The sequence below is a fragment of the Pyrus communis genome, chromosome 15, assembly GCF_041283825.1.
Source record: "Pyrus communis isolate YQ-2024b chromosome 15, ASM4128382v1, whole genome shotgun sequence".
Taxonomy (NCBI): domain Eukaryota; kingdom Viridiplantae; phylum Streptophyta; class Magnoliopsida; order Rosales; family Rosaceae; genus Pyrus; species Pyrus communis.
The window spans coordinates 22,401,199-22,413,352 of record NC_142579.1 but is presented as its reverse complement, the minus strand read 5'-3'; the positions used below and the strand labels follow the sequence as shown (position 1 = coordinate 22,413,352).

General features: G+C 37.8%; 2 protein-coding genes across 2 annotated transcripts; both read right to left on the bottom strand.

The window, feature by feature from the left end:
* Positions 1–3,723: 3,723 nt before the first annotated feature.
* LOC137728869 (uncharacterized) lies at positions 3,724–5,684 on the bottom strand. The gene has a single exon (XM_068467662.2). It carries the CDS (start codon positions 5,536–5,538, stop codon positions 4,342–4,344), a length of 1,197 nt encoding a protein of 398 aa, XP_068323763.2. The 5' UTR covers positions 5,539–5,684; the 3' UTR covers positions 3,724–4,341.
* A 2,406-nt stretch (positions 5,685–8,090) lies between these two features.
* On the bottom strand, positions 8,091–9,025 carry LOC137731408 (uncharacterized). Its single transcript, XM_068470520.2, has 2 exons — positions 8,745–9,025; positions 8,091–8,521 (listed from the first exon to the last, which is right to left on the bottom strand). The coding sequence occupies exons 1-2, from the start codon at positions 8,971–8,973 to the stop codon at positions 8,451–8,453; spliced, it is 300 nt and encodes a 99-aa protein (XP_068326621.2). The 5' UTR covers positions 8,974–9,025; the 3' UTR covers positions 8,091–8,450.
* Positions 9,026–12,154: the final 3,129 nt, after the last annotated feature.

Below are 12,154 nucleotides of genomic sequence, written 5' to 3'. Positions count from 1 at the left end.
CTCACCAAATGTAAATTTGAACCGCATTATTGCTATCCTATTGTGAGGCTTAGCCCACACCCACATTCTCTTAGTGTAGATAATATCGTTTATTCAAAACAAAACAAAACAAAAAATAATAAAAAAAATATGAGGCTACAAGCAACAAGTGGTATACATCATATCAGCCAAAAATAAAAAATAGAACGTAGAAAGCAAGGCTACTAAAAAACAATGTAAAACAAGAGATTTAGCACTTTCTTGATAAGTTTCGAAGAAGAAACTTACAAGTTAATTTCTTAAGATGCAAATGAAACCCACTTCCACATTTATAAAGAAAAAAAAATTGTAAATGATAAATTTTACTATCTAGCTTTTAATTTGGTTTGGTTTGATTTGATTAAATGTTTGAGATTTTGTCACCCGACCTGAATCAAACGGAACTAACAATTTACACATTGATATTTAAATGATTTTATTTTACAAATTTAAATCTTTTTATTGGCTAATAATTAGGTAAGCAGAAAGAAAGTTGATTTTCAAGGTTGATGGAAAATTGAAGCTCTTTGAGTTGTAACTATATTATATTGATCACTAAACTTGGAAGTTTGATGTTATGTTGGATTTTAGGATGATTTGATGTATCATAAGAAAAGTATGTTTCAAATTATTGAATTTTCGTAATTGGACTATAAGGTTGAAGAAAAATGAAAGAATAACATATAAAATTAAGGCTGAAACCACCAGTACCAAAAGGTTTAACATTAGTTTGATTTGGTTCAGTTTCTTTAAGAATTTTTGTTAAACTGGAATCAAATCAAACATGTTAGGCCATCTCCAACCGATCCGGCCAGAGGGTCAGAGAGCCGAAAATAATCCGAAATGACACGAAAACCGTCTCCAACCGAGGGCCATGCCAAATGGCTTGTGGGCCCCACCGGGCCCAAAAAAAAAAAGAAGAGAAAAGGGCCAACCGACTAGCCTAACCCAGCCGGCCCAGGGCTGGGCAAAAATTTGAATCCAATGGTAGCTGACGTCAATTACCGTTGGTTTTGAATTTTTTTTTTTTTTTTTCAACCAAATTAAAAAATTTCCCCTTTTTTTTTTTTCCTATAAATATGTAAGCCATTCCTATATAATTTCACAATTTCATACTATCTCACTTCTTTCTATTTCAATTCTTCACATTCTATTTTCTTACCTCTTCCAATAATCTTTCCTTCAATTTTTTCAATAATTTTCAAATGGCCACATCTGCAATGAAAGGTAGGGCTTGGACCCGAAAAGAAGATGAAGCTCTTTGCAGGGCTTATAGATGGGTTTCAGAAGATAGTGTGAGGGGGACTTCTCAAACAAGTGAAGGTGTTTGGACTCGTGTGTCCAAAAAATACTATGAGTTCTACGAAGGCACCACTCCACCGAATACCCGAAACCATGAGAGTTGCTCTTCAAGATGGAAGAAACATCTTCATCCAAGTTTGAATAAATGGCATCAAATACTGTTAACAACTGCGAGTAGACAAGAAAGCGGCGTCAATTACTACGGCGAAGTAAGTGTTTTCATAATTTATTTTAAATATTTAATTATATTACATTTAATTTTGTAAATTAATTTCCTTTAATTTTTGTAATTATATTTTCTAGGTACACCAAGCGAAGGAATTGTATATGGAGGGCAGCTCGAAACCTTTTCAACATCACGGTTGTTGGGAAATTTGTAAAGGGTAGGTGTTATTTGAAGATCCACCTCAACACAGAGTAGGTTCTACGCCAATGTTCGGAACTGCATCCTCGACTGTAGATGGGGATGAAGATGGATCTCCTACCATTCAAGAGACAAGGGTAGAAAATATGTCTTTAGGTGAAGGTTCCATACCTAGGGCTATGGGACGAAACAAAGCCCGAAAATTGAAGGAAAATGGCAAGGCAAATGATGATATCGCCTTTCAACAGGAAGTGGCTGCCTCTTTGCAATTCATGGTAGAGCAAAATACCATTGTTGTGGAAGAAAGGAACCGTAGGCATGAAGAACGGGCCAAACAAATACAAGAAGAGATGGACAATAGAAATATGCAAAGGAACACTTTGAATTACACTCCAATGAGTAAGGCCTATTTTGGTAGGAAAAAGAAGAAAATTATGGAATAGGAAAAAGAAGAAAATTATGGCCCGATGGTAGTTGTTTACCTCCGACTATACTCCTATAATGACGGATGATGAAGATGATGATGATTATAGACTTTAAATTTAAGTTGTTGTAGTTTTTAAATTTAAATAATAAATTATGTTTGGCCCTCGGTTAGAGATGATTTTTTGTCATAGGGCTATGTTTGGCCTATGGTCCTCTAGCCCCTCGGTTGGAGATGGTAAGAAATATGGCCCTACATTGTTCATTAAAATATTAATTTCTTGGAGGCCCTCTGGCCCTCTTCCGGTTGGAAATGGCCTTATTTTTTAATTGGTTTGGTTATCATTTTTGAAGGGAAACAAATTGAAACATGCAGACTCCTAGTTTGACGACATTTTGGGTCTACTATGAAGTCGCCCTCTGGCCCTCTTTCGGTTGGAGATGGCCTTATATTTTAATTGGTTTGGTTATCATTTTTGAAGGGAAACAAATTGGAACATGCAGACTCTTAGTTTGACGGCATTTTGGGTCTACTATGAAGTCGGGTTTTAAAACCATCTCCAATGGCTGGCAATGTGCCCAACTAAAGCTCAATTTGATTAAAAACCCATCTTCATTGTTCGTTCAAATCGGTCTGGTTTCGATGAAAAATAATTGCGAATCGAACCAAAGTACACTGTTGAGCTTAGGTTCAATTGGGTTTCGTTGAGATTTAAAAGCTCAATTATGTCAAATTTGGCTCACAAATTGAGTAGATCTAACTCAATTGCGGCTTCTAATGTTGTATGTTGTCATTGATGGCTAAGCAACTGAAGGGGGGGGGGGGGGAGATAAAATGTGAATGAGTAAGGGAGATGTGAATTATATTTGAGCCACTGGGTTTGGTTTTGGGGAGATGGATGGTTTAATATCAAGGACGAAGGGAGTAGTTCCGTTCAGCTTGGTTCAAACTGAAGGTTAATATAAATGAATTCATAGTCATATCGATTCATACTCATTTGGTTTGGTTTGGTTCAATATAAAAGTTATATACTTTGTGGAAAACCAAACCAAATCATAAATCCGGGCCAATTTGGTTGTTTTTCATCCATCCATCCGTAGAATGTCCATACTTCTTGTGTCAAAACCTATTAGATTTTTAGCAAGCTCCCCATTTCTTGTCGTTGATTGCTAATTGTAGATATAGCTGGAGTCTCGTTACCATGTGATATTTTATGTAATCCATCATTTTCTTTCAAGTTTATACCTTGTTGTCAAAAGATAAAAACCCTACCACTTTTTTCTTTTCCTTGTTTAGTTTTCTCAACAGCTCTCTTAGATTTTTTTTTTTTTTTTTTTTTTGCCTTTTTCCAAACATCTTTTTCCCATTCTTTTTGAACTTTGAAAGAACTTCTTGAGTTCCCTCTTCCATTAGCTTTTCACCACCTCTCCCTTTCTCTCTCTTTCTCGTGTGCCCTTATAACATCCACCCAAAAAGCTTCAACTTACTCACACTTTAATCATGACTACCACAATCACACCCACCCATGCTTAATCATTGAATTTATTTATTTAAACCTCAAATTCAAAGCTAATTATAAAAATTAAACCCAAAGAGCCTAAAAGTTTAACAACAAACAGCAAAACTAATGTAAATATTATTTCAAATTAAAGCGAACCAAAAAAAAAAAAAGGATAAACAAATGATAGTTGAATAAAGCAAATTGCAGGCATGCATGCTAGAGAGCATATAATTGTTTTTCCATATTTCAAGCTTTCATCAAGAAAGCTAAAACCTTCTAAACATTGGATCCACGTATAGCTTTCCAGAGGAAAGCCTTTTTTACGCTAGAAAAAAAATAACTTTTGCACACCATTCTTTCTCTCTCGACACAACTGCGTTTACCTGCATGAGGAATGTTAGCAATTTTCTCATTTCAACCGCACACCTATCTTTCTCTCTCAACACAACTATGTTTATCCGGCATGAAGAATGCTAACAACTTTCTCATTTCTCCTTATACCACGTATACTCAACTAGCACTCAAAAAATAAATTTCAATTATATTAAAATCCCATTATTTTCCTAAAATATAATTGAAATTTTAATTTGTCAATCACAAAATAACTTAGTGTTAGTGGAACCGATGGACAAAAATAAACGAGTGTGCAGAAAAATAAAAGAGACGTACAAAAATCATTTTCCTTTTTAACTTCCTATCCCCACCACCGGTCGTCGACCACCGCCATCAACTTTAAACATGCACAGGAAAAGGAGAGTTTGCATGCGACTGCTGCTTTAGCCATTCATACGTTCTGTGATGTGAAAGGGCCTGCTTTTCCTTTTGCTTACAACTTTGCTGCTGCTTCTTGTTATTCTTCCTCGTCATCATCTTCAAATTTGTCGCTACTTTTTCTTCCGACGCGGCATGCATCGAAGCAGCTGCTGCCGCTCTTACACCACCATCTTCATTGATGTGACTTGCACTACTACTCCTACCGCTGCTCGATCGGCTCTTGAAAATCACGTTATCAGACGCCACCGTTTCGATCGAGCACTTGCAGCCATGAACACTGCTAAAAAAGCTCTGCTTCTTCTGTTTCAAATTCTCCGACTTCAAACCACTAATAGCACTAGCAGCATTGTTGTAGCTGGATATGAAACTTGTACTGCTGGTGCTACTAACGCTGCTATTTCGACTGACGGAATTTCTCGCGTTGTTATTCGCGCGAGTACTAGTACTACAATTGCTACGAAGTACCTTGTTAAAATCCTGCAATTCCATGTCGGGAGTGCGCACCAATCCCAACCGGAAAAAATCCCACATCGAGGACTTATGATGCCGGCTGCCCGCCTTTTCTAATCGAGAATTCGGAATTTTGATTTGCAGTTTTGGACTTGGTTCTGTGTAGAATTGGTTTCTTGGTCTTGTTGCTCTTGGCTTTGAAGCAATGCCTGTTGTGGTGGTGGTGGTGGTGGAGCTGGTGCTGCTGCTGAATGATGAGTTGTGACTACTTCTGCTTCTGCAACTGCTGCTTCTGAGCCCGACACCGCTCAACGGACACTGACTGGTTGGTCTGTTGGAGTGGGTATCTGAGCTGAGGGAGAGGCGGAGAGGTAGAATTTGGCCTTGGAAGAACACTTCATCTGCAGCACACATTTTTGTGTCTACCAACAAATTATTCAACCCGCCACGCATTGACGAACAGAAATCAAATTCTTGATCTTGCTTTTCAATGGCGACATGGGAAGACTCAGATTTGAGATTGAGATTGGAAAATTGTGTTTGATCCTGTTTGATCAAATTCACTGGAAGATCACAGAGTGACACTTCTTCCTCTTCATCTTCTTCTTGTTCTTCCTCCAATTCGTCAGCGTCGGAGGCAAAATCTTCGTCAAGAAGTACTCTTTCTTGTTCATCATCAGCAGCAATGTTTGGAACTGCTGCCATTGTGTTTTCTGAACTGGGGTTCTCCTTTTTTTTTTTTTTTTTCTTTCTTTTTTAATTTTTTATTCTTTGTGAAGACATGAGGGTTGCAAGGATGTTGAGAAAATGAGAGAATTATAAATAGAGTTGGGTCAGAGGCCTTAGAGGGTGTGAGGAAGTGAGACATGTGGAATATAAACAGAAGAACATCCCAAATTTAAAATATAAAAAATATAGGGAGTGATTTTTCCACTCGCTTTATCTTTCAATATTTTTTTTTTATTAAGTATGAGGTTTTAAGTTTAGCTTTCTTTGTTTGAAAAAAAAAAAAAAAAAAAAAAGTTTAGCTTTCTTAATGACAAGTTCGATACAAATTATGGATAATTCATTGTATGATTCAGTACAATCTCATTTGCACTATTTATGTATATAAAAGAAAAGTGATTTCAAATCACTCTACGCAAGGAGATATTCTCCATTGATATTATTGCATAATTCCAATAATGCTTGTTGCATGTTTAAAAGTCACCTCAATTATCTAATAGATATTTGTCATGTGACGTCACCCGATAAAGAATAAGATAATGAGTATCAACTATCAAGTAATATATTTATCATGAACCGTTCATTTGTATTCTCTCATTGAAGATGCAAGTCTTATTCATAAGAATATCTGGACTACTGGAGAAGTGAAAACGATGTGTGCCAAAATATATATGATAAAAAGCAAGTGGAGTGCCGAAAAAGCAATAAAGGAGGAATGGGAGAAGCGGGGCAGGGCAGGCGACCCAGTGGCATAGTGGTGTCTCCTCTTCTTGTTTGGGAGTGACGAAGGGAAGTGTGGAATTTGTGGCCTCTGGGGCCGGCCATTAGCTGAGACCGAGTTTGTCTCTATCGAAATTATGAAATCAAAGTGGATTGCCTTCCATTGCATGCCAAGCTCCAAGTGGTGTAGTACGATCGTTTATGTTCATTCATGGGAGTTGAGATTCCTCCTTTCTTTTTTTCTTTTTTGGGTGAATGAAGGTGTTTCTTTTGTTTATATGGTTGATCATATAGAGGATAGTCTTATAAAATAGATAAAATAATTATGAATGAATTCATTACATCATGTGATGGGGTGGCAGTAATTTTATTAAGATTATTAAGGTTTAGGCCAGATTTCAGTGGTTGTAAAGTAAGAAGCATTAGCGGGACAACTTGGTTTGGTATTGTTATACTTTGAAAAAAAACTGTTTGTACTGTACTGTGAGAATAAGCAGCTGTGAAATAAACCAGCAGAGTGTTTGGTAAACTTTTTGTAAAAGTGCTTTTGAAAAAAAAAAAAAATAGTATTATAGTGTTTGATAAACTTTTATGTAAAACATATGTGAAAAAAAGCTAGGTTTTGTAGCTTTGTGTTTTTGGCTTTTTTTCACCCAAAACTGTGTAAAAAAACTGAAGCTGAATGTTTACAGCTTTTTTTGATAGCCAGTTTTTTCAGAATCACCTCAGTACTAAACTAGGGCTTATCATGTTGGACTTTTGTAAATCCGATTCTAGAAGCGATTTTTTTGGGTTATGAGTTTTGCCGAGAGTCTCATGTGTGAAGAGAGGTGGTCTACTCGGCGAAATATAATAATTTTGTGAAGAATAAGATATAGTTTAAAGGGATATGTCTATCTAATTAAAGATGAAGTCTTGGCCAAAGAAGTTTTGCAGTTGAGAATAAGTCCAACGAAGAATATTCGTCGAGGATTTTAACTTGGGTTAGGACGAACCAAGGTGTATTTTCACCTAGGTTCATTAAAGGGATACGGCTAACCAGCAGACAGTGGCGGAGCCAATGTGGGTATTGGCTGCTACTGACCCCAACAACTTCAAATATCTCCCCTTTAAATACTTAAATGACTCTTATAATAGCTAAGGCAAACACAATAGAGAGACCATTTATTAGTATTTTTATAATTAAAACATACCAAAGCTACAACGTTTTCAAAATAGAGACAACTTTTCTAGTGATCAATATTGTAAAGAATCCACGTCATATGAAAAAAAATGGTTGAATGATAGTTTGGTTGTATACAATAAAAAATGAATGAAAATCAATGGTTAAATAATAACATAATTATATACGATGAAAAATATATTTGATTATGTTGATTGTGATACGACGTTTCTAAAATATGAGAACATATCGTCGCCAATTACAAATGAAAGTATATATATTTAGTTTTCAGAAGCTTCTTGTTCGTGACCCCATTATGGTAAATTTCTGAATCCGCGACTGCTAGCGGAGGTGGCATAGTTAAATCTCTCTTTGGCCCAGCACAAATATCAACTTGTTTCAAACCGAGAAAGTTAGAGTTGGCAACCTGTGAAAACTATTTAACATTTAAGAGAATAGATGAGGAAGTTGTGCTAGTGCCGATGCTGCTTGCGCTATCATTAGATTACTGTTTTTGTGTGAAAATTATCTCCAAATCACTGAAAAAATGCAACCATTGTGACAACACTTATAATTGTACTTGTTCATCAATGAAATGCTATCCCTTGTAAAAAGAAAAGCCTCATTCATGATGTAGTTAGGTCCTACATTTACAAAATATAACATTCCTTATAAATGCATGACAATTACCACCAGCGAGTGGAAACTAAGAGTATTACAGAAGCAGTCCCAAAATACATTGGTTTTTAAGTTTACCACTTCTTGATCCCTCCCTCACAAGATAGAAGAATATTCAAAATCTATCAGATATACCTAGTTTGCCATCGTGATTTGATTCAATTCCAAAGTAATGTCCCTTAATCTTGCCTTCTCCAAGATCAATTGCAAGAAAATGATTAAAGGAATGTATTGATAAACACACACACGCACACACACACACATATATATGTGTGTGTGTAATTACAATACACGAAGAACTTGAGCGACCAGAATATGATTGTTAATGTCTTCATTTTAAGAAAAATGCCGGAGTCGTCCCTACGCCTACGGGCATCGAATAATCAACATCATCCATCATCCCTGCAACACACAGCTTGAATCAACTACATGATCCCAAAACAAAATGCAATCCATACCAAACGCAAGCTCGCATTTCTATTGAATCTTCACACAAACACATGCATTGTATTGCCAATGAGATTTTTTCATAACAAAAAGCTAAAAAAAAAAAAAACAAGCAAGGAAACTAAGTTAAATTAAGGAACTCCTTGTTGGTTAATAGCTTCAGGCGCAGAAATATCACCCTGAGAGGAGACAGTGGCGCCGGAAACTGTGGGGGCTTCGGTGGAGCCAGCACCTCGCCCTGGCTCCACCTTTTGGTGGCCTTCTGTTCCGTATGCCTGGCGCTTGTAATCCTCCAGGTTATCATGCTGCAGGTACGGACTGTCCTTCATCGGCAGCCCTTCCTCCACCTTCCCTTTTGCTTCGCCCTCAGCTGGCTTTCTGCTTTGCTGCTCTTGGTTGCTCGCCATCTCAGAGATCTCGATTTCTAGGCTATTTGTCTTCCAATACTTCACTGGTTTTCTCGTGGTTTGCATGGCTTTTATGATGTTTTGGTAGAGCTATCTGACTCTGCCACGTGTTTGGACGAGGACACGTGTCGCGCAACGTAGCCGGTCAGCTACTATTTTCTTGCGCGGCATGCTACATATATCGACGACAATAAAATCGGATAAGCTAAAAAAAGCACAACAGAGTCGGATCTGGGATGAGACACGAATTACGATCCAATTCATATGAATGAGAATTCTCTCTTAATTGTCTTTGTGTGGATTTTGAAAATTTTTAAATTGTATCTATTTATCGTATTTAGTACGGTTAAAAATTATTTAAAATATTTTTATTTAAAATTAAACATAAACAGTATCTGACAAAAATCGACCGCACGATATACGATGAATATACAAGATTTGAGAATCTCCGATCCGAAGAGGATCCTCATTCCAGTTCTTATAGTCTATGGATATATGATATGATGTTTTTTGGTCAATTGGAATTCCATTAAAAAGCAACATGGAGAAGAGAATACAGATAGACTCCTTAAAAAATGAGAAGATAAACATAACTCTTACATAGAGCAAGAATAGACATGTTCCAGTAAATAAGAACTAGCTATCTAGCCAAAAAGGCTACCAAAAAATCTACCTACACCCAAAATGGAGGGGCTATTCCCACCCCACATGGAGATTATACAGAAGGATGACAAGGGAGGCCATCCCTAGACAGAACACCGACAAAAGAGGGAGCGGGCACATAGTCCCATTTCGAAGAGCACACCCTCTGTATCGCCAACGATGCAGCTGCTTGAGCTGATTTGTTTGCTAACCAAGGAATCCATTTCCAATGAAGAGAAGAGAACAAGCAAGCATGTCTCCTTATTTCTTCCACAATTGGAATGATTTTCCACAGACCTTTCAAGTTTCTTTTCTGAATTATGTCCATAACAGTTTTGCAATCATTTTCCAAAACCACATTACAATGATCACTAAAAGCCACAAGTTTCAAACCTTCAAGTATAGTTTCAGCTTCCATTTCCTCAGGTGACGACCGAATCAAATGGATGCAACTCCCCCCAGTTAGACTGCCCACTGAGTCTCTCATAACAATTCCAATGCCAACTGCTAATAGATTGCCCTTCCAGGCGCCATTTACATTAACTTTGATCATGGGATACGTAGGAAGGCACCATGCAATAACCTGCACTCCATTCCCACTATTCCCTCGTGCGTGACTTATTCTAGATCGGTGACTCATAATTTCAGCAGTGGACAAACGGCATTTGTGGTTCACTTGGACAGGATTGGGAATATAATCATTGAAAGACACCTTACACCTTTCTTTCCAAATTTCCTAGCAAGTAATCCCAAGAACAATAATGAGCTGATTATAGTCAGGTGCCAGAGACGATTCGTTCATCCCTAAAAACCATTTATCAAACCTGGTTATACAATGTGGGCTCGGTAAGTAGCTTAAATGAGAGCCAAACCACATCGGCCGAGTCCATGGACAAAGCAGCAACGTGTTGAATCGGCTCATCATCTACCAGGCAACTAGGGCAGCATGAGTTGTTTGCAAGATGTCTTCGAGATAGGACCAACTTGGTTGGGAGAAAAGAAAACATAGCTCGCCACAAAAAGTTCCAAATCTTGGGAAGTAACTTCACACTCCAAACAAACTTCCATATTTTCTTGTCGACTTGATGAGAAGAGTGTTGGTGGACAACATTATTTTGATATTTAAATTTGAAAGTCCAAAAGTAACCACTTTTTAGTGTGTACGCATCATCCTTCATCCAAGGCTAGATAAGATGATTCAGGCTATCCAACAGGTAAAACGAGATAGCACGAATTAGACTCATATCTTTTTCCTTCAACAGATGCTCATATATACTCAAATTCCACATTGAGTCTTCTCTCCCAATCAAGTCACACACAAGAGAAGAAGCACATCCCGATAGAATTACTTTAGGAGTGGGCTTCCGTCTTTCCATATTAGGGATCCAGTTGTCATTCCATACCTTCACAGTTTCACCATCACCAATCTGCCAAAAAGCACCATTTTCCAGCATTTTTCTACCCTCCAAAAGGCTAACCCAAGCCCATGAAGGCAGTGAACCTCAAGTTGCTTGAATGAAGTCACAATTTGGAAAGTAACGTGCCTTAAGAATTCTGACCCATAGAGCGTCGGGGTTGCAAATGATTCTCGAACACTGGTTCCCAAGAAGAGCATCATTGAAACTTTCAATATCTCTAAATCATATTCCTAATTCAGACTTGGGGTTGCATAAACTTCCCCAGCTGCTCCAATGAATCTTCTACTTGTCCTCACAATCTCCCCACCAAAAACTGCTCATATCTCCATTAATAGCTTTGCATAAAGTGGTGGGAAATTTAAAGCAAGCCATCGGATAAGCCGGGACCGCGAGAGCCACGACTTTGATAAAAACTTATCTCCCCTCCATTGACAAGTGAGAGGCCTTCCAACCCTTAATCCTCTTCGAAATCCTTTCTCTGATGTAACCCAACACTGCTTTTTTAGACCTTCCCCAAATAGACGGCAATCCCAAGTACACCCCCGGGTCATCCGTAGCTGGAATTCTTATAATTGCACACATTTCTATCTTGGTATCCATCGGAGTATTGTCACTAAAGTAGACATAAGAGTTATCATAATTGATTTGTTGCCCCGAAGCAACGCAATAAACATAAAAAATCTTTATAATATTGTGACAATTCTCCAGAGTGGCATGAAGGAAGAAAAGTGAGTCGTCGGTCAAAAAGATATGTAATAGCATGGGGCCACCTCTGCTAATAGTCATCCCCTGCACAAAATTCGCATTAGTAGCATAACATATGTTTTGTGAAAGCACGTCACTCACCAAGATGAAGAGGTAGGGAGATAAGGGATCCCCTTGCCTCAATCCCCTTGATGGGTTGAAAAACTTCCCCGACTTCCCAGTGACCAACATCGACAAAGAAGTAGTTCCAACACAACTCATCACCAACGCCACCCAAGAAATTTCAAACCTCATTCTCAACATAGTCTCTTCCAAAAAGTCCCACTCCACCCTATCATAAGCTTTGTTCATGTCTAATTTCAAAGCCAACTCACACCTCTTTCCTTTTTTCTTGAGTTTCAAGTAGTGGTAAGCTT